This window comes from Bufo bufo, chromosome 3 (genome assembly GCF_905171765.1).
Source record: "Bufo bufo chromosome 3, aBufBuf1.1, whole genome shotgun sequence".
Lineage (NCBI taxonomy): Eukaryota > Metazoa > Chordata > Amphibia > Anura > Bufonidae > Bufo > Bufo bufo.
Window position 1 is genome coordinate 529,368,553 of NC_053391.1, and position 20,517 is coordinate 529,389,069.

Here is a 20,517-nt window from a genome sequence, read left to right on the forward strand (position 1 = left end):
CTCCTGAAGTACTGAACACATCCAGAGTATGAGGCATTGTCCTCGGCAAATCTGCAAAAAGCCTGTGTGGTATTGTAGATAGTACTTGTCCCTGAGATATTACAGTTTAGAAGACAATGATTTCTTTGTTTGCTGCAGTTTATTGGGTGATTGTACTATCATGGACCATTGTATGCTTCTCACAATGGTAGGAACTCTGGATTCAGACCTGGAGCCCGAAGGTCACAGACAATATATGACTTTTTCCATCTACTTTTTATTTGGATGTTAACTAACATTGTCTACGCAGATTAAACCTTCTAGTTCTGGTGCTGTTTTTATATCCTTCCCTAAACAAAGTCAGAGGCATTGGTTGACTATCAGAAGTAACATACAAGCAGTTGTTCAGTTTGGTTAAATTTAATTCATAGTCTAAAGTAAAGAAAAAGCATGGACTGTCCATTCACGTTGTGTTAATAATTATTGAACTATGCACAAGCCACTTTCGAATGGGTCCCTGTACTATATTGGTGCAGCATCACACAGTGACCACTGCTGCACCAACACCACATCCATAGATGACGCCCCCCCAACAGCACCCTTCCTGTACAGCTAACCCCCCTTTGGCACTGCAGCAACCACCACAATTCAGCACTGCCCCATGTGAACAGCTCTCAAAAAGCTCCCCATTCCATGTGGTCTCAGAAACTGAACTGATTCCAAGTAGCTATTAACCCTTAGTCAGTCTCCTGCTAATTACAAACACCTGGTTCATGGGAGCGGGCCTATGCATTTTTATCAAAAAGTATATTAAAGGGCATCTGTCGGCAGATTTATACCCGTTGCCTGTATGCTTGGCGGATGAAGGCATCTGTGTTGGTCCCATGTTCATGTATGCCGCATTGCTGAGAAAAATAATTTATTAATCACTTCACATCCAGGCCATTTACCCCCTTCCTGACAGAGCCTAATTTTGCAAATCTGACATGTCACTTTATGTGGTAATAACTTTGGAACACTTTTACTTAGGCCTCATGCACACGACCGTTGTGTGCATCCGTGGCCGTTGTGCCGTTTTCCGTTTTCTGCTGCACCTGAGGGGTTAATTGTGCATATCATAGCCCCCTATAAGAGATCAGGGGCTGCCAGGCAGCAGGGGGCAGACCCCCCTCCCTCCCCAGTTTGAATATCATTGGTGGCCAGTGTGCGCCCCCCCGGCCCCTCCAGCCTCTATTGTAATATCATTGGTGGCCAGTGTGCGGCCTCCGTCGGCCCCCCTCCATTGTAATTTCATTGGTGGCCAGTGTGCGGCCACCGTCGGCCCCCCTCCCCCCCCTCTATTGTAATTTCATTGGTGGCCAGTGTGCGGCCTCCGTCGCCCCCCCCCCCCCCTCCCTGTATTGTATTATCATTGGTGGCCAGTGTGCGGCCTCCCCTCTCCCCCCCCCCCGATCATTGGTGGCAGCGGAGATTCCGATCGGAGTCCCAGTTTAATCGCTCTGGGGCTCCGATCGGTAACCATGGCAACCAGGACGCTACTGCAGGCCTGGTTGCCATGGTTACTTAGCAATATTACAATATTAGAAGCATCATACTTACCTGCTGGCTGCTGCGCTGTCTGTGTCCGGCCGGGAGCTCCTCCTACTGGTAAGTGACAGGTCTGCGCGGCGCATTGCTTAATGATCTGTCACTTACCAGTAGGAGGAGCTCCTGGCCGTCCCCATTGACTTGCATTGTAATTCAGGACGGATCCGTTTGGCTCCGCATGGCCAGGCGGACACCAAAACGACTTTTTTTTCATGTCCGTGGATCCTCCAAAAATCAAGGAAGACCCACGGACGAAAAAACGGTCACAGACCAACGGAACCCCGTTTTGCGGACCGTGAAAAAATACGGTCGTGTGCATGAGGCCTTATCCAAGCTATTCTCAAACTGTTTTCTCGTGACACATTGTACTTCATGACGGTGGTAAATTTGAGTCTATATATTTCACCTTTATTTATAAAATAATCCCAAATTTACCAAAAATTTTGAAACATTCGCAATTTTCTAAATTTCTATTTCTCTGCTTTTAAAACCCTTAGCGTTCCCAATATGTTAACCCTTTAGGTGTTCCACAAGAATTAAAGGAAAATGGAGATTACATTTCAAAATTTCACTTTTTTGGCAGATTTTCCAATTTAATCCAATTTTTTTTCTTTAACACATCGACGGTTAACAGCCAAACAGAACTCAATATTTATTACCCCGATTCTGTGGTTGACAGAAACACCCCACATGTGGTCGTAAACTGATGTAAGGGCACACGCCAGGGCGCAGAAGAAAAGGAGTGTCGTATGGTTTTTGGAAGGCAGATTTTGCTGAACTGGTTTTTGCCATGTCCCATTTGAAGCCCCCCTGATGCACCCTTACAGTAGAAACTAACAAAGAAAAAGAGACTCCATTTTGGAAACTAGGGGATAAGGTGCCAGTTTTATTGGTACCATTTTTGGGTACATATGATTTTTTTTTATCTCTCATTATTACACTTTATGGGGCAGGGTGACCAAAAAATTGGTTATTTTAGCACAGTTTTCATTCATTTATTTATTTATTTATTTTTACAGCGTTCACTTGAGGGGTTAGGTCACATGACATTTTTATAGAGCAGATCGTTGCGGACGTGGCAATACTTAATATGTATAATTTTCCTTATTTATTTAAGTTTTACACAATAATAGCATTTTTTAAACCAAAAAAAGTTTGTGTCTTAGGTAGGGTCTCATTTGAGGTGCTGGTTTGATTGCTACTAATTTGGAGGGCATACGCCTTTTTGATCGCTTGGTGTTGCAATTTTTGTGATGTAAGGTGAGAAAAAATAGCTTTTTTGGCACTGTGTTTATATAAAAAAAATTAAGGTGTTCACCTGAGGGGTTAGGTTATGTGATATTTTTATAGTGCTGGTTGTTACAGACGTGGCGATACCTAATATGTATACTATTTTTATTTATTTCAATTTAACACTATAATAGAATAGAATAGAAAATGATGTTTTAATGTCTCCATGAGGTGATGGTTTTATTGGTACCATTTTGTGGGACAGAGGCCTTTTTAATAACTTGGAGTTGCACTTTTTGTGATGTAAGGTGACAAAAATAGCTTTTTTGACGCAGTTTTAGTTTTTCTTTTATTCTGTTTATCGGACTGGGTGGATCGTGTGATTATATTTATAGAGCCGGTCGTTACGGATGCGGCAATACCAAATATGTATTTTATTTTTTCTATTTTAATTTTAAATTTTTTTTACATGTGAAACTTTTTTTTTTAAAGGCATGTTATTTTTTTATTTTACACTTTGCGTCCCCCATAAGGTCATACAAGACCTGTGGGGGACATTTAACTTAACTTTTTTTATTTTATTTTTTCTCACTATTGATGTCTCCTGTAACTGGGGCTGACAGGTAGCCTCAGTTATAGGGAAAATACACCCCCCCAGAGAGGAGGTACAACATTATACAGCCCTGTAAAGCCTCAGTGCAGGGCTGATCGAGGTCTGTGCAAGACACACCTGGAAACTTTCCCTGCCTTCTCTCTGGTTGCCCTGCTGTCACTGACAGCGGGCCCCCCGCTCGGCAGCTTCACGATTAGCGTGCAGCTGACCTCTCTGAATAGACGTTCCAGAACATCCATTAAGAGATAAACATCCACCCATAGGATGTTTATTTCCTATGGGCGGATGTGAAGTGGTTAGTAAATGTGAATGAGCCTCTAGGAGCAACAGGAATGTTGCTGTTCTACCTCAAGGCTCTGCTCTCTCTGTACTCTCTCCACTTTGACAGGGTGAGGTAGTGTAAACATGATCACCCTACTCAGCCCTATTAAAGTGCAGAGGTTGCGGCAGTTGTAGAGAGAGCTGAGTCTCTAGGTGTAATGGCAAAATGCCCCTGTTGGTCTTAGGGGCTCATTTTCATATATTGAAACTTCATTTTTCAGAGCAACGTGGGCAGATATGAACATGGGACCAAGTGCACATGTTACAGGTCAACCAGTTCCATAGGTACAAATCTGCTGACAGATGCCCTTTAAGTGCCGCATGTACAGTTTATTAAATATGCTGAGGGGGAAAAGATATGTGGATGTGTGATTTTTCGTAAGTTTAGAATATTAATTACAGCTAATGCATGCTCTAATTTGGCAAATGCTCTCCAGGCTCAAGGGGCGGTTATTTTGTGGAAAGTTGCAGCAAGCCAGCCATTATATAATAATACATGTCAGATATATAGATGAAGTGCTGAGAGTGTGATACATGGGTGGGATGGTCTGTCAGAGCTGAAGCTTTTCTCTCATAGATGATCTGTACACTTTCTTTCTCGCTTAGTCAGATCCTTCGCAAGGTTCCCTTCTATGATATTCATTTATCTGTATCCTATTATTCCATGTGAGAAGGGGTTGTCTTAATGAGAATATTTATCCTGGCTGTGATTGTGAAGTACTTGATTCTTAGGGTACTTTCACACCTGCGTTAAACTTTTCCGGTATTGAGTTCCGTCCTATTTTTTTTTTCCTAATGCATTCTGAATGGAGAGAAATCCGTTCATTATGCATCAGGATATCTTCAGTTCAGTCACTCGACGGTTTTTGGACGGAGAAAATGCCGCAGCATGCTGTGGCATCTTCTCCGTGCCAAATTCTGGAACACTTGCCGGAATGCCGGATGCTGCATTATTTTACATTGAAATGCATTAATGCAAGTGTTCCGGAAAAACTGATCCGATTTTGCAGTCTGCACATGTACAGACCTTTAAAAATGTCGAAAAGATAAATACTGGATCCGTTTTTCCGGATGACAACCAGAGAGACTGATCCGGTATTGCAGTTCATTTGTGAGATGGATCCGAATCCGTCTACAAATGGTATCTGTTTGCATACAGATTGCCGGGAAAACTGCCTGCCGGAATCCAGCAACGCAAGTGTTCCCTTAAAACCCTCATCTTCAGAATGGTGTTAAATGGTAAATAAATCATGCTCCCCTTACTGCCCTTCCACCCTACTCTGATTTCCCCCCCCCCCATTCTCTACTTCCTGGCCCCTCTTTATATACTGTAAATGACTGCTCAACCAATAACTGGCTGCCGCATTGACCCACCTCAGCCAACATCTGACAGCTGCCTGAAGTGTATGGCCAACTTTCAGTTTCTGGCTAGTTAACCCCTTCAGTACTAATGCCATACATGCACAGCAGAAGTCTGTTCTTTACAAATTAGCCTTGTGTGCCTGCTGTCTGAAACAGCAGAAACCCAGCAGCTATAGTATATTATAATAACTCAGTTCAGATCCAGAGGTGATTGTACTTTTCTACTGCTAGGTAGATATCCAGAACAAGCAAGCCTCAGTTCTTTTCCAGAGATGAAGCTTTATTCCGATTATCAGGCCCAGGTACAGCAGTGTTTATAGCTCTTATGATGCCCAGAATGATGTTATCTCAGTTCATTCACCCATCACCTCTTCCCCAGCACTTCTTCTTGCCTTGGGTTCTTTCTTTTCTTTCCTAACCCTTCTACAGTCATTCTATCCTTTCTTGTACCATATTTACCCATTGACTAATGTGGAGGATATCTACGGTAATTGGACAGTACAAAATGTCAAACCTAAACATCAGGGCCGAGCATTCCTAGGAACGTTTGTTCCCCATAAGTCTTTATACCGGATTGGTCTCTTTATGGAGCTTGAGCATCCTGCCTAAGCGGGTACTCAGCTAATATTTTTCTTACTAGTTTTTAAAGCTGCATATATTGGCATGGCTCTAGTATAATTACTTATATTAATATATACAGTTGTAAATATTCAGCAAGGCTGCAGGGACCACTATTTGATGTGAGATAGGTCTGACAAAACCGGACCAGGCTAAAGACTAGCCCAGAACTGTTGAAAAATTCTCCGAAAAATTAGAAAATGACGTTTGCAGCTTTGATGCGAAGTAGAATGAAATGATGCACTGAGATGGGAATAATACTGTATTATTTAGATGATGATGCTCAGAATATATTGCACAATAGACTGTATAGCCTCTAATGCTACTTTTAGGAGTGCACTTATAGACATAGTTTACTTTTGTAAAGGAAAATATGCCCAGATATGGTTTGTGGCATTTTATAGACCTTTTCGGCGCTTATTCGTTATTATCATTGTTGTTATTTAACATGAAGTCAAAGTAATGAAGTGTTTCCTGCTGCCACCATTCATTTCTCATTTCCCTGTGATATATCAATAAGTCGTGAAATGTCATTAAGATGTCCTGCTTCTGGTTAGGGAAGAGGAGGAGGAAGGTGACAAGGTAGGGGATTTTCAGAGGCGCTGAAGTTTTAACCATTCTGCCCGTGGCACAGTAAATATTCGGATGCGTGGCAGCTTTCTTCATCCACCAAAGTCTTGATTTAAAAGTTTTAGTCTTTTCTGAGAGCTTCAGTTTCAGCTCTAAATTCTGTGTCGGCTAAATTAGAGTGATGGCGAATAGACATTGTAGCTGTGAAGCGAGATGAGATCTGCACAAAGTTGTCTGCCATAATTACATCCCACACTAAAGGATTTCTGTTTTGCTGGCCTCTCTAGAATGGTTTAAAGCTGCAAATTATTATATAGCTTTTTCATAAAATATATTCCTTTCTTTAATCAGATGAGCAGCGTGAAGAGGCTCATTCCGCGTCTAAACGCAATTCTATTTCGCCTTCAATTTGAAGAGCAAGTAAACAACATCAAACCAGATATTATGGCTGTCAGTGAAGCGTGCGAGGAGATAAAGAAAAGCAGGAGCTTCGCCAAACTGCTGGAGATGGTGTTACTCATAGGAAACTATATGAATGCCGGATCCCGAAATGCTCAGACGTTTGGATACAACCTCAGCTCTCTTTGCAAAGTGAGTGTCGCTTTACTAACACTGCTTTTTTCTAGGTGCCTTGTAAATTACGTTATTTTTCATCATGTTTGTAAATGTAGACTGGGAGAAAATTGTATGCTCGTAAAACATGAGGGGCCACCTTCATGAAACACAAAGTCTTCAGTTTCTAGCCTGCTGTCCATTGCAGTGGTTGTACACCGTTGAGTCACATTATTATGACCACCAGCAAATATCCATCGTAACCACATCGGCTAGATGGTCTGGAAGTGACTCAGTAAGGGTACTTTCATACTAGCGTTATTCTTTTCTGGCATTGAGTTCCGTTCTAGGGGCTCAATACTGGAAAAAAACTGATCAGTTTTATCCTAATGCATTCTGAATGGAGAGCAATCTGTTCAGGATGCATCAGGATGTCTTCAGTTCAGGCTTTTTGCCTTTTCAGGATGGAGATAATACCGGTTTAAAAAAAAAATTCCGTCAAAAATTCTGGCACGCTTGCTAGAATGCCGGATCTGGCATTTTTTCCCATTGAAATGCCGAGTGCAAAGAATGTGAAAAAATAAATAAATGCCACATCTGTTTTTCCGGATGACACCGGAGAGTGACGGTTCCGGCATTTCAATGCATTTGTCATACGGATCAGGATCCTGATCCGTCTGACAAATGCCATCAGTTTGCATACGTTTTGACGGATCCAGCAGGCAGTTCCGACGACAGAACTGCCTGCTGCAATCCTCTGTCGCAAGTTTGAAAGTACCCTAAGGTCCTGGTAGGTTGTCACAGGTATCTGGAGCCATGCTGACTGCAGTGCATCCCGCAGCTGCTGGAAGGTGCGTGGGGGAGGATCCATAGAGCAAACATGATGGAGGTGGTTCCACAGATGTTCAATTGCTTTCAAGTCTGGGGTACTAGGTGGCCAGGGTAGTACTTGGAAGTCTTAGTCATGCTCTTCCAACCAATGTCGGACATTTCTAGCCGTGTGACATGTCGCATCGTCTTGCTGGAAGATTCCATCTACCCAGGGAAGACAACCAGCATGTATGGGTGCATGTGATCTGCAAGGATGGATTCATACCCAGGTCAGTTGTGATCTGCCAGGATTGATTCATACCCATATCTTATAAATCTGCTTAAAAATTGGGGTTGCATGGCAGATTCACTAATATTCACAAAACTAGACATGTCAGAAGTGGTGATGACTCCTTTCAGGACATGACGTGCCTGATGCATATTAAAACCAGGGTTCCCAGTCGAAAAACGGGACCGTTTCTCTGGTTAAAAAAAAATAAAAATCGGGGGGATTTTGTAACCGAAACCGTTCCAGTTAATATGGTTTTCTATAACAGAGCTGTACAATACATACTTATAACGCTGGTGTGTACCTGGCTTTATTTACATATTTTACTGTTCTTCCCAAACATACTGATAATGCTGGTGTGTACCTGGCTTTATTTACATATTTTACTGTTCTTCCCAAACATACTGATAATGCTGGTGTGTACCTGGCTTTATTTACATATTTTACTGTTCTTCTCAATCCCTATTTTTTATGTTACTTATTTCCCGGCTGACTGGGTTGGTTTGCATTTTTACACACATACAGTAATACAACAACCTCATTCATTGAAGGGCACCTGTCAGCAGATTTGTTCCTATCAACCTGGCTGACCTGTTACATGTGCACTTGGCAGGTGAAGGCATCTGTGTTGGACGCATGTACATATGTATCTGCATTGCTGCATATGAGCCCCTAGGAGCAATGGGGGCGTTGCCGTTACTCCTAGAGGCTCAGCTTTCTCGGCAACTGTGACGCCATTTGCACTTTGACAGGGCCCAGAGCGATCTCATTTTTACTGCCTGGTCCTGTGTAATGGCAGCTCTCCAGTTGCTCCTAGAGGATCATTTGCCTACATTACAACATCATTTTTCTCAGCAATGCGGGCACATAAGAACATGTGCCCAACACAGATGCCTTCAGCTGCCAAGTGCACAGGTAACAGGCCATCCTGTCTCATAGGTACAAATCTGCTGACAGATGCCCTTTACATTATGGGAATTTTTCTATAGAAATTATAGACGTATTAAAAGTACACCTGCCTGCCAGCTTTTAAAAGTAACCTCTAAAGTAATCTGTTGCCTGTTGTGAGGTTTCAACAGAGGCTACAAATACAGGAATATGTTGCTTGAGCTTATTTGTAACTTTAGTCTGGAAATCACAGTTGCCACCATCACAAATTCTGTTGTATTGAATTTCTACCTCCATTATACCTCGGTGACTTCCCCTGGACGTTCTGCTCATAAATAATATCCCGGATGATGTATATATCCAATTGTCCTGTACAGTATACAGAATAATTAGTTTTTTAAACCACATGAATGTCCCGCTCGTAGAGGCTGCTGGGGCAACTTTAAAGCAATATTTCAGGAAAAACATTACCTACACATCAGTGTTATTGATGCCACACCAGAGGTGACAGCATTTAAAGGAAAATAAACCTATTCAATTTTGCTGCTTTAAGTGTGCCTTTCAGGCTGCATTTAGAGGTAGATGGGGATATGAAATGTGATTAATTCACTTTGAACCTATGTGGAGCATCTCACTTTGTTATACTCATGCCTGCATGTGGCTTCTAACAATACAGACAAATCTGTAATTATGATGGTCCACACTTTAATGTCTTATGTTCTTCCCCAGGTTGCCAACCTGATTTATCCCAAATCCACAAATCACAGACAGCCAGCATTTTTTTTTTGTAAATTCAGAATGAATGAAGAATACAAGCAATATATGTCTGGAGCTCAGAATACCCATATGAAACAGTTGTCAGCAATTACTGCAGACTGCAATATGGTGATTATATTCTTAAAGGACATCTGTCAGCAGATTTGTACCTATGACACTGGATGACCTGTTACATGTGCACTTGGTAGCTGAAGACATCTGTGTTGGTCCCATGTTCATATGTGTCCGCATTGCTGAGAAAAATTACTTTTTAATATATGCAAATGAGCCTCTAGGAGCAACGGGGGCGTTGCCGTTAAACCTAGAGGCTCAGCTCTCTCTACAACTGCTGTGCCCTCTCCAGTTTGATTGACAGGGAAATACAATGTAAACGTGATCATGCCTGTCCCTGTCAATCAAAGTGCAGAGGGTGTGGCAGTTGTAGAGAGAGCTGAGCCTTTAAGTGTAACGGCAACGCCCCCATTGCTCCTAGAGGCTCATTTGCATATATATATATATAAAAAAATATCTCAGCAAGGTGGGCACATACTGTATGGACATGGGCCCAACAAAGATGCCTTCAGCTGTCAAGTACACATGTAAAAGGCCAGCCAGTTTTATAGGTACAAATCTGCTCCAGCTCACCTCCAATGAGATAGTCCGGGGCACGAAAAGGATCGGGTTGAATCCAGCACCTCCTTTAATATTTCCGTTGCGCTTTATTCAGTTTTGTAGCAAATAACTTACAACCTAATCCTCCACCAAAGCAGCTGTTAGCACATTTCGAACAAAGTGAGACTACCCCTGCCGGGCAATTTATTCATGAAATGAAGCCACACTTCCAAGTGAAATCTGGGGTGGGGGTTCCTGTCGCCCAAAATAATTAATGGAAGTTTCAGACAATAGTTTCCCTAACTTACTACATACAACACATAACCAAACACAGTGCAACATGCTTATATTAATACATTCCATATAATAATAAAATAAATAACATACACCTATTCAGCAGAAAACGCAATGTGTGAACAGTAATAAAAACCAAATGTAACATTGGCAAGATATAAGCATGATCAGCATATACAGTATAATTTATTCTGGCCAGTGAATTTCAATGGCGTTTGACTGAATGACTGGGGGTGGGGCGGCACAATAAAAAGGTTAATAATGATACATTAACTCTTTTCTCATATTTAATCCTGAAGGGGACTTTGTATTTAAATGAAAAATCCAAAACACTTCTCTTTGCAGAATATTTTTTTAGATCACCTTCTCTAGGGGGAGCCGTAACCTTCTCTAGGGGGAGCCGTAACCTTCTCTAGGGGGAGCCGTAGCCTTCTCTAGGGGGAGCCGTAGCCTTCTCTAGGGGGAGCCATAGCCTTCTCTAGGGGGAGCCATAGCCTTCTCTAGGGGGAGCCATAGCCTTCTCTAGGGGGAGCCATAGCCTTCTCTAGGGGGAGCCATAGCCTTCTCTAGGGGGAGCCATAGCCTTCTCTAGGGGGAGCCATAGCCTTCTCTAGGGGGAGCCATAGCCTTCTCTAGGGGGAGCCATAGCCTTCTCTAGGGGGAGCCATAGCCTTCTCTAGGGGGAGCCATAGCCTTCTCTATTGCAAACGCTCAGAAGCTCTTCAAACTACCATTATGGATAGCAATAAACTGCCTAGCTGTATTTGATATATTCAGGCAGTGCAGATTTTCTACATAATTGATATGTTCAAGTATTTAAAGGAGGTGCTGGATTCTACTTTATTATCGTACAGATCTGCTGTCAGATGCACTTCAAGATGTCCTGAGATGAGAAAACCACTCTAACATAACCGTACACAAAATGATCAAAGCTGGATGCACTCGGAGCTGGCAGTGTGAGGTGTAATTACCTCGCTGGGCATTATTTAATCTAATGTGTCAATTTATTTTCTATTGATTGCATTGATCTCCTTTAATAAAATAAGCAGCTGTAAGTCATTGCCTTGGCTGCGTTAAGATCGAGTAACAAGACCAGGGAATTGCAGTTAAATTAGGATTTAACTCTTCACTAGTTGCTTAGACTATTGATATCTTCCCATAGCTCTGTCATTCCTATTAACAAATTACCCACTTCCCTGTGTTCATTGAGGCCTGACTACATAGTAATCCGCAGCCACTTGAAACCTATCTGGCTGCTCACATTATTGTCAGCTCATCAATTTTTCCACTCACATCTCGTATTTGTATACATTTTTTGTCGTTCTTTTGGCTTAATTGTCTAAATCCCAATTTGCCCATAAATTAAAAATCCATCATGCTTTTTGTGCAGTGAATGCCAGCTAAAAATTAATGAGAAAAAGGTCTTCAATTCACGTTTTCTGCTTCATTAGATTTGTAAAGGAGAAGTGGGAAGCAGCAATATTAACATGCACATGCATTTTCTGTGCTTGTGTGACATGTAAGGTTAAATGTGATAATGGTCAGGGACTGTTACTGCATCTAGTATGTCTAAGTATTTTGTCTTCCTGATTAGTATAAAAAAAAAATCAGACATCTTATAGTAAATGACAATCTCTTTATAAAGAACAATCCTATAACCTGCCATCTACCTCACATAGATCCAGAGATCTCCCCCATTCATTGCTCTTCTTAATTGACTTCATGCTGACACTTCAGGGGGCTTGTCCTTTCTCGGGGGGCATGTCCTTTCTCGGGGGGCATGTCCTTTCCCTTGCAGCTCTTTCCCTGTAACTGTCACAGCTGTGATAAAGCAGATACAGCTAATGACACATGAAGTATGTGGCTGTTACGGAGACATGGTTTAATGAAAGAAATGACTGGGACATAACCATACCAGGGTACTCTTTATACAGAAGAGACAGAGAAGGCAAGAAAGGAGGAGGAGTGGCCCTGTATGTGAAAGATAGCATTAAATCAAACCTAATACAAGTTGGTGAGGCCAACATAGAGTCAGTTTGGGTTACGTTGCAGTTTGCTAACCATGCAGTAACTCGTGTAGGTGTGATATATAGACCACCTGGTCAAGTTAAAGAACTAGATGATCTACTAGTTGAAGAAATAGCTAAAATGACAATGAAAGGAGAAGTTATCATTATGGGAGATTTCAATCTTCCAGATATAAACTGGAAAACCAAAATAGCAAGTTCTACCAGGAGTACAGATATTCTAAATTCCCTACTGGGGTTATCTCTACAACAAGTGGTTGAGGAGCCAACCCGGAGGGAGGCCATTTTGAATTTGGTATTCACAAACGGGGATTCGGTATATGATGTCATTGTAGGCGAAACCTTGGGATCTAGTGATCACCAGTCAGTGTGGTTTAATATAAGAACTGTGAAAGAGTCCCACCACACAAAAACAAAAGTTTTAGATTTTAGAAAAACAGACTTTTCAAAAATGAAATTAGTCATAAATGAGTCCTTATCAGACTGGAACGGATTACATGGAGTCCAGGAGAAATGGGACTACTTAAAAGGTGCATTATTGAAGGCAACAGAAAATTGCATTAGACTTGTCAGTAAAAGCAAAAAAAGGAGGAGACCAATGTGGTACTCAGCAAAAGTGGCCCAAATCATTAAAAATAAAAAGCTAGCATTTTGTAATTATAAAAAAAACCAGAGCAATGAAGATAAGGAAATCTACAAGATTAGGCAGAGAGAGGCCAAGCAAGTTATAAGAACTTCTAAAGCGCAGGCAGAAGAAAAACTAGCTCAGTCTATGAAAAAAGGGGATAAGACATTCTTCAGATATATAAATGAAAAAAGGAAATTAAAACAAGGAATAACTAAATTAAAAACAAAGGACGGAAGGTATGTAGAAGAGAATAAAGGGCTAGCCGACTGCCTTAATGAATACTTCTGTTCAGTTTTTACAAAAGAAAAAGGAGAAGGACCTCCACTAGAAAGAATGACTATTAAATCGTTTGATGCATGTATCTTTACAGAGGAAGATGTTCTAAGTTTGCTGTCTAAGGTGAAGACAGATAAGTCACAGGGGCCTGATGAGATACACCCAAAATTATTAAGAGAGCTTAGTGGTGAGCTGGCAAAACCGTTAACAGATTTATTTAACCAATCATTAGTAACAGGAGTCGTCCCGGAAGATTGGAAATTGGCAAATGTCGTGCCCATTCACAAGAAAGGTAGTAGGGAGGAATCGAGCAACTATAGACCAGTGAGTCTGACATCAATAGTAGGCAAATTAATGGAAACCCTATTAAAGGATAGGATTGTGGAACATCTAAAATCCCATGGATTGCAAGATGAAAAACAACATGGGTTTACTTCAGGGAGATCATGTCAAACAAATCTTATAGATTTTTTTGACTGGGTGAATAAAATAATAGACGGTGGAGGTGCAGTAGACATCGCATATCTAGATTTTAGTAAGGCTTTTGACACTGTCCCACATAGAAGACTTATCAATAAACTGCAGTCATTGAGCATGGACTCCCATATTGTTGAGTGGATTAGGCAGTGGCTGAGTGACAGACAACAGAGGGTTGTAGTCAATGGAGAACATTCAAAACAAGGTAATGTTACCAGTGGGGTTCCACAGGGATCTGTACTGGGACCGATTTTGTTTAATATCTTCATAAGTGATATTGCAAAAGGCCTCGCTGGTAAGGTTTGTCTTTTTGCTGATGACACAAAGATATGTAACAGGGTTGATGTTCCTGGAGGGAAACGCCAAATGGAAAAGGATTTAGGAAAACTAGAAGAATGGTCAGAACTCTGGAAACTGAAATTTAATGTGGATAAGTGCAAGATAATGCACCTGGGGCGTAAAAACCCAAGGGCAGAATATAGAATATTTGACACAGTCCTGACCTCAGTATCTGAGGAAAGGGATTTAGGAGTAATTATTTCAGAAGACTTAAAGGTGGGAAGACAATGTAATAGAGCAGCACGAAATGCCAGCAGAATGCTTGGATGTATAGGGAGAGGTATAAGCAGTAGAAAGAGTGAAGTGCTTATGCCGCTGTACAGAACACTGGTGAGACCTCACTTGGAGTATTGTGCGCAGTACTGGAGGCCATATCTCCAGAAGGATATAGATACTCTAGAGAGAGTTCAGAGAAGAGCTACTAAACTAGTACATGGATTGCAGGATAAAACTTACCAGGAAAGGTTAAAGGACCTTAATATGTATAGCTTGGAAGAAAGAAGAGACAGAGGGGATATGATAGAAACTTTTAAATACATAAAGGGAATCAACTCGGTAAAGGAAGAGAGCATATTTAAAAGAAGAAAAACTACCACAAGAGGACACAGTTTTAAATTAGAGGGGCAAAGGTTTAAAAGTAATATAAGGAAGTATTACTTTACTGAGAGAGTAGTGGATGCATGGAATAGCCTTCCTGCAGAAGTGGTAGCTGCAAATACAGTGAAGGGGTTTAAGCATGCATGGGATAGGCATAAGGCCATCCTTCATATAAGATAGGGCCGGGGGCTATCCATAGTATTCAGTATATTGGGCAGACTAGATGGGCCAAATGGTTCTTATCTGCCGACACATTCTATGTTTCTATGTTTCTAAGTATGCGACGGAGCATGTGCGTCCACCTCAGTGATGTTACTTAGATGGACAGATGAAATAAGAAAAATAAACAGCAGGTGGCGCTATACAGATACATTTTATTGAATAACTCAGTGCCGTTACTAAATATCAAATTATATGCAATTTCCAAAATATCCAGAGGAAGGTTCAGGTCTAAAAAAATGTTGACTCTTTTATGTGGTGTAACCCCTTTTAACAGCATCTTGCAGTTTAAATCTAACATTAATTAGTTTACTTTGTATTAGGAATTGAGTATTCTTTCCAATACAGTTAAAAAAAAAAAAAAAAAGAAAAAAGATACTGGCCAGACAAATGGCAAAAATATTTTATTTTGATAACCCCCTTATATTCTATGATAGGTTTGTCTTATACACCCTGAATTGTGGCATTGTCCACTTCCACTCTATAAAGAAATAAAGTGGTAAATTGCAGTACCGTATCCCTTTTACTGGCACAAACTGTCAGGAAAAGTGTCTGCAGGCCTTAAAGGGGTCCTGCAGTTTGTTTAAACTGGTGATCTATCCTCTGGATAGATCATCAGCTTCTGATCGGCAGGGGTCCGACACCCGGGACCCCCACCGATCAGCTATTTGAGAAGGCAGTGGCGCTCCAGCAGCGCCGCGGCCTTCTCACTGTTTACCGCAGGGCCAGTGACGTCACGACTTTTATCAACTGGCCTGGGCGGGGCTAAGCTCCATTCAAGTGAACAGAGCTTATCCGCGCCCAGGCCAGTTATACTAGTCGTGACGTCACTGGGCCAGCAGTAAACAGTGAGAAGGCCGCGGCACTGCTGGAGCGAAGCTGCCTTCTCAAATAGCTGATCAGCGGGGGTCCCGGGTGCCGGACCCCTGCCGATCAGAAGATGATGATCTATCCAGAGGATAGATCATCAGTTTAAACAAACTGTAGAGCAACTTTAACACATACACCCATGTGCCATAACATTAAAATCACCTGGCTGATATTTATGTATGTCTCTCTTATGCCACCAAAGCTGCTCTGATCCATCAAGACAAGCAAGTTGTTAGCTGGGGCTTCCTTGAATTCGACATGTTTTTCAGCACATCCCACAGATGCTCAATTGGATTGATATCTGGGACATTTGGAGACCGAGTCAGCACCTTAAAGGGAGTTGTTGGCTCATTCTCGCCTATTAAAATACTGTCAGTGGACTGGGTGACAAACAGCATGTACACCATACACCACGTGCATCACTGACACTTGGACCCCATTGACCCACTCAAGCCAAGACTAGAATTACAAAGCAGCCCTGGCGTACAGATGCCACCAGGCTATGTATGATATCACATGAAAACAGTGATGCTTATGCATGTTGTGGCAAATTTTGCTTTACATGGTCATGGCTCTATGTAAATCATAAGTACAAGAAAGGAAATAAAAGTGCAACACAAAAATGCCTAATCACATGGTCAGGGCCTTACTTTACGCTCTCTTATAGCACCACCAACCGTGATAAAACTCAAAATATAAATACCACATTGCAGCACAACATATCTGCCCCACAATGTCTAATAAATACCACAGCACAGCAAAAATATCTACCCAGCAGCATCCGATATCATCATGCAGCACAAAATACAGCCCCCAACAGCATCTGATACGACCATGCAGCAGAACGTCATTGTCTTCTGACCACCCCAACCCCACTGGTAGACGTCTTGTCCCCTGACCATCACAACCTTCGTTTTTAGTGGTATTGGCTTCTGACCTTCCCTTCCCCATTAGTAGCAGTATTGTTCCGAGACGGCCACTTTCCTACTGGTAGCAGTATTGTCCCCATGGCAGCAGCATTGTCTCTGGTTAGTGACCACCCTTTTCCCACTGGCCATAAAACTGACCCCCTTACCACCCCTTTCACATTGCCCGCAACACTGTCCCTATTTACATTTCTCACCTGTTTTGCACAATGGAAAGGAAGGACACGAGTAGTCAGGCTGGAGTTGGAGGGAGATTTGTCTTTGCAGTTCCCCTCCATTATTTCAGAGAGTCAAGGACCTGTGATGACTGTGATTATCAGTGCAGTTACTGTACTTTCTTAAGGTGAAGGACCTGTGATTATGCCACACTAGTGAAGTTCATGTCTAATTATGTCAGGAAGCCCCCTGACAAACGGACCCTCTGGGAATCTGCCCAGACCTTGACTTTTTATAGGAATTAACCACTGAATGCTGTAAACACCCCACTGAACCTTACCTTCTGTTTAGGTTATGGTCCCATTTAATTATCTTTCATCACAATTTGGCATTTGTTATGCTTTCACCATATGAACTTCAAGGGGTAGGATAAATCTGGCAACAAGTAATCAGTAACTTCTTGAAGGATACCTTTGTGACAGGACAATCAATGTTATTCACTTCACCTGTCAGTGGTGTTTGGGTAGGTTTACAGAGGGCATTTTTTGTGTGTTTTTGTTGTGTTTTTGATATTAAAATGCTATTAGAAAAACTTATATGGGAAAAATGCTTGTAGTTTTTCTAATCCATTTTTCCCAATGATGGTTTGTTGCTCTGAAATGCCCAGACAAAAAGAGAGATTCCAGTTTTTAGATATTGATGACCCACCCTCTGGATAGGTCATAAGTATCAGATATTGGGCGTCCAACACCCGTCACCCCTCCGATCAACTGTTTTTGGCAGTCGCCTGCATCGGAGACTAAACTTTGGATGGAGCCAGAAGCAGAAGGCCCAATCCACTATGTGGTGGCCGTGTCAGATACTGCAGCTCTCCTTCCATTTAGTGAATCTACGCATCAATATCTAGAAGCAGGAATACCCCATTTAATGTTATGGTTTGTGGATATTAGTGTTTATTGAATTAACATGTACGTCTGTAGTTTGTAAAACAAAATAAAGTAAGGGATACACTTTCTAGATCCATCTCTTTCACTTTAAACTGGTTATTTGTTCAGAATCTCTTTCTTTTTTTAAATGCCACAGGACTTTGCTGTGAATAGCCGTGTATAGTATAAACTGTGGCTGTGAAACTAGTACAAGCGTAATGAAATAAAGATTTTTACAATCCATTTGAAGAATATGTAAACTGCTGAGGAAGAATTTCTATAGCAGTCCATGACCAGGAAAAGCTGACTAGCATATTGCGAGTGATTGATAGCAAGCTGCAACTGACTGTCACTATGGACAGCGCATGTAGCAGATCACCCTTTGCTGGACTCAACATATTTTCTCTACTGCATAGAATCAATACAGTTCACTGCTAGGTTATATTTATATATCACATGCCATTGATATTACACTGCATTGTGAGCTGTGCGGCCTCTTTGCAAATAACATTGCTTACATTTTTTTTATCTAACCCTTTCAGCACTGGGCCACTTTTCACCTTAAATCCCAGGCAGATTTTTGCAAATCTGACATATGTCACTTTATGTGGTAATAACTTTGGAACACTTTTACTTATCCAAGCCATTCTGAGAATGTTTTCTCGTGGCACATTGTACTTCATGGCAGTGGTAAATTTGAGTCGATATATTTCACCTTTATTTATAAAATAATCCAAAATTTACCAAAAATTTTGAAAAAATTAGAATTTCTCTACTTGTAAGACAGATAGTAATACCTCATAAAATGGTTATCAATCAACGTTCCCCATATGTCTGCTTTATGTTGGCATCATTTTGTAAATGTCATTTTATTTTTTTAGGATGTTAGCTTCTAAACTTCTAAGCCTTTTATTTTTAAAACTTTCAACAAAATTTTCAAAACCATTTTTTAAGCACCAATTCAGTTATAAAGTGATTTTGAGGGACTTACGTAATGGAAACCACCCATAAATGACTCTATTTTAGAAACTATACCCCTCAAATTATTCAAAACTAATGTTACAAACTTTGATAACCCGTGAGGTGTTCCTCAAGAATTAAAGGAAAATGGAGGTGAAATTTCAAGATTTCACTTTTTTTTGTCGATTTTTTTTATGTTAATCAACTTTTTCTTGCAACACAGCAAGGGTTAACAGCAAAATAAACCTCAATATATATTACTCTGATTCTGCACTTTACAGAAATACCCCATATGTGACGTTAAACTGCTCTATGGGCACGTGGCAGTGGTCAGAAAGAAAGGAGCGCCATATGGATTTTGGAGGCAGATTTCGCTAGAATGTTTTTTAGGCACCATTTTGTATTTGAAGAGACCCTGACATACCCCTACAGTGGAAACCCTCAAAAAGTGACCCCATTTTGGTAACTACACCCCTTAAAGAATATATTAAGGAGGGTACTGAGCACTTTGACCCCCTAAGCGTTTAACGGAATTTGGAAACAATTGGCTGTAAAAATGTAAAGTTTTGTCTCTTTAGCTCCAAATTTTTCATTTTCACGAGGGGTAACAGGAGAAAATGCACCCCATAAATTGTTACCCATTTTCTCCTGAATACGGCAATGCCCCATAAGTGGTGGTAAACAGCTGTAGGGGCACATGGCAGGACTCAGACCGGAAGGAGCGCCATATGGCTTTTGCAGCGCAAATTTTGATGGATTGGTTTATGGGTGCCATTGGGTTTTATTTTTTAAGTGATTGTTTTATGTGGGGGCTCATTTTTTGCAAGATGAGCTGATGGTTTGATTGGTACCATTTTGGGGTACATAAGACTTTGATCACTTGGTATTACACTTTTTGTGAGGCAAGGTGAAAAAAAAAAGTCTGTTTTGGCATATTTTTTATTTTATTATAGAATTCCTGAGGGGGCATATAATGTGATATTTTTATAGAGCGGGTTGTTACAGACGCGGCGATACCTAATATGTCTATCATTTTTTTTTTTGTTAAGTTTTACACAGTGAAATAATTTTTGAACAGAATATAATCTTGTTTTTGTGTTGCCATTTTCTGAGAGCCCTTTTTTATTTTTTGCTGTGATTGTCTTAGGTAGGGGCTCATTTTTTGCAGGATAAGATCACTGATTGGTGCTATTTTGGGGTACATAAGACTTTTTGATCACTTGGTATTACACTTTTTGTGAGGCAAGGTGACCACAAAATGGCTTTGACACTGTTTTTATTTTTATTTTTTTACGGCGTTCCCTGATGGGTTGGATCATGTGATATTATAGAGCCAGTTGATACAGACGCGGCGATACCTAATATGTCTACTTTTCTTTTTTTCCCTATTTTCAACTTTTTTCTTTTTTTTTTTACTTTATTTTGGGCAAAGGGCACTTTTTTTTTCTTTTTTTTCTTGAAACGTTTAATTTTTTTTGCTAAACAAATTTTTTTTTACTTCTTTTTTAACTTTTTTTTTTGTTTTACTCTGGGACTTCAACTTTTGGGGGTCTGATCCCCTTTACAATGCATTACAATACTTCTGTATTGTAATGCATTGGCTGTAATGTATTACTTACTGTAATACACTTGCAG

At 40.9% G+C, this 20,517-nt stretch overlaps 1 protein-coding gene across 1 annotated transcript in view; it reads left to right on the forward strand.

Annotated features, from left to right (window-relative positions):
* The window catches only part of DIAPH3 (diaphanous related formin 3), a 754,726-nt gene that overhangs the window by 401,425 nt on the left and 332,784 nt on the right, over positions 1-20,517 (forward strand). Inside the window, 1 exon segment of the mRNA XM_040425381.1 lies at positions 6,632-6,871. Within this exon segment, the coding sequence (XP_040281315.1) occupies positions 6,632-6,871 (240 nt within the window).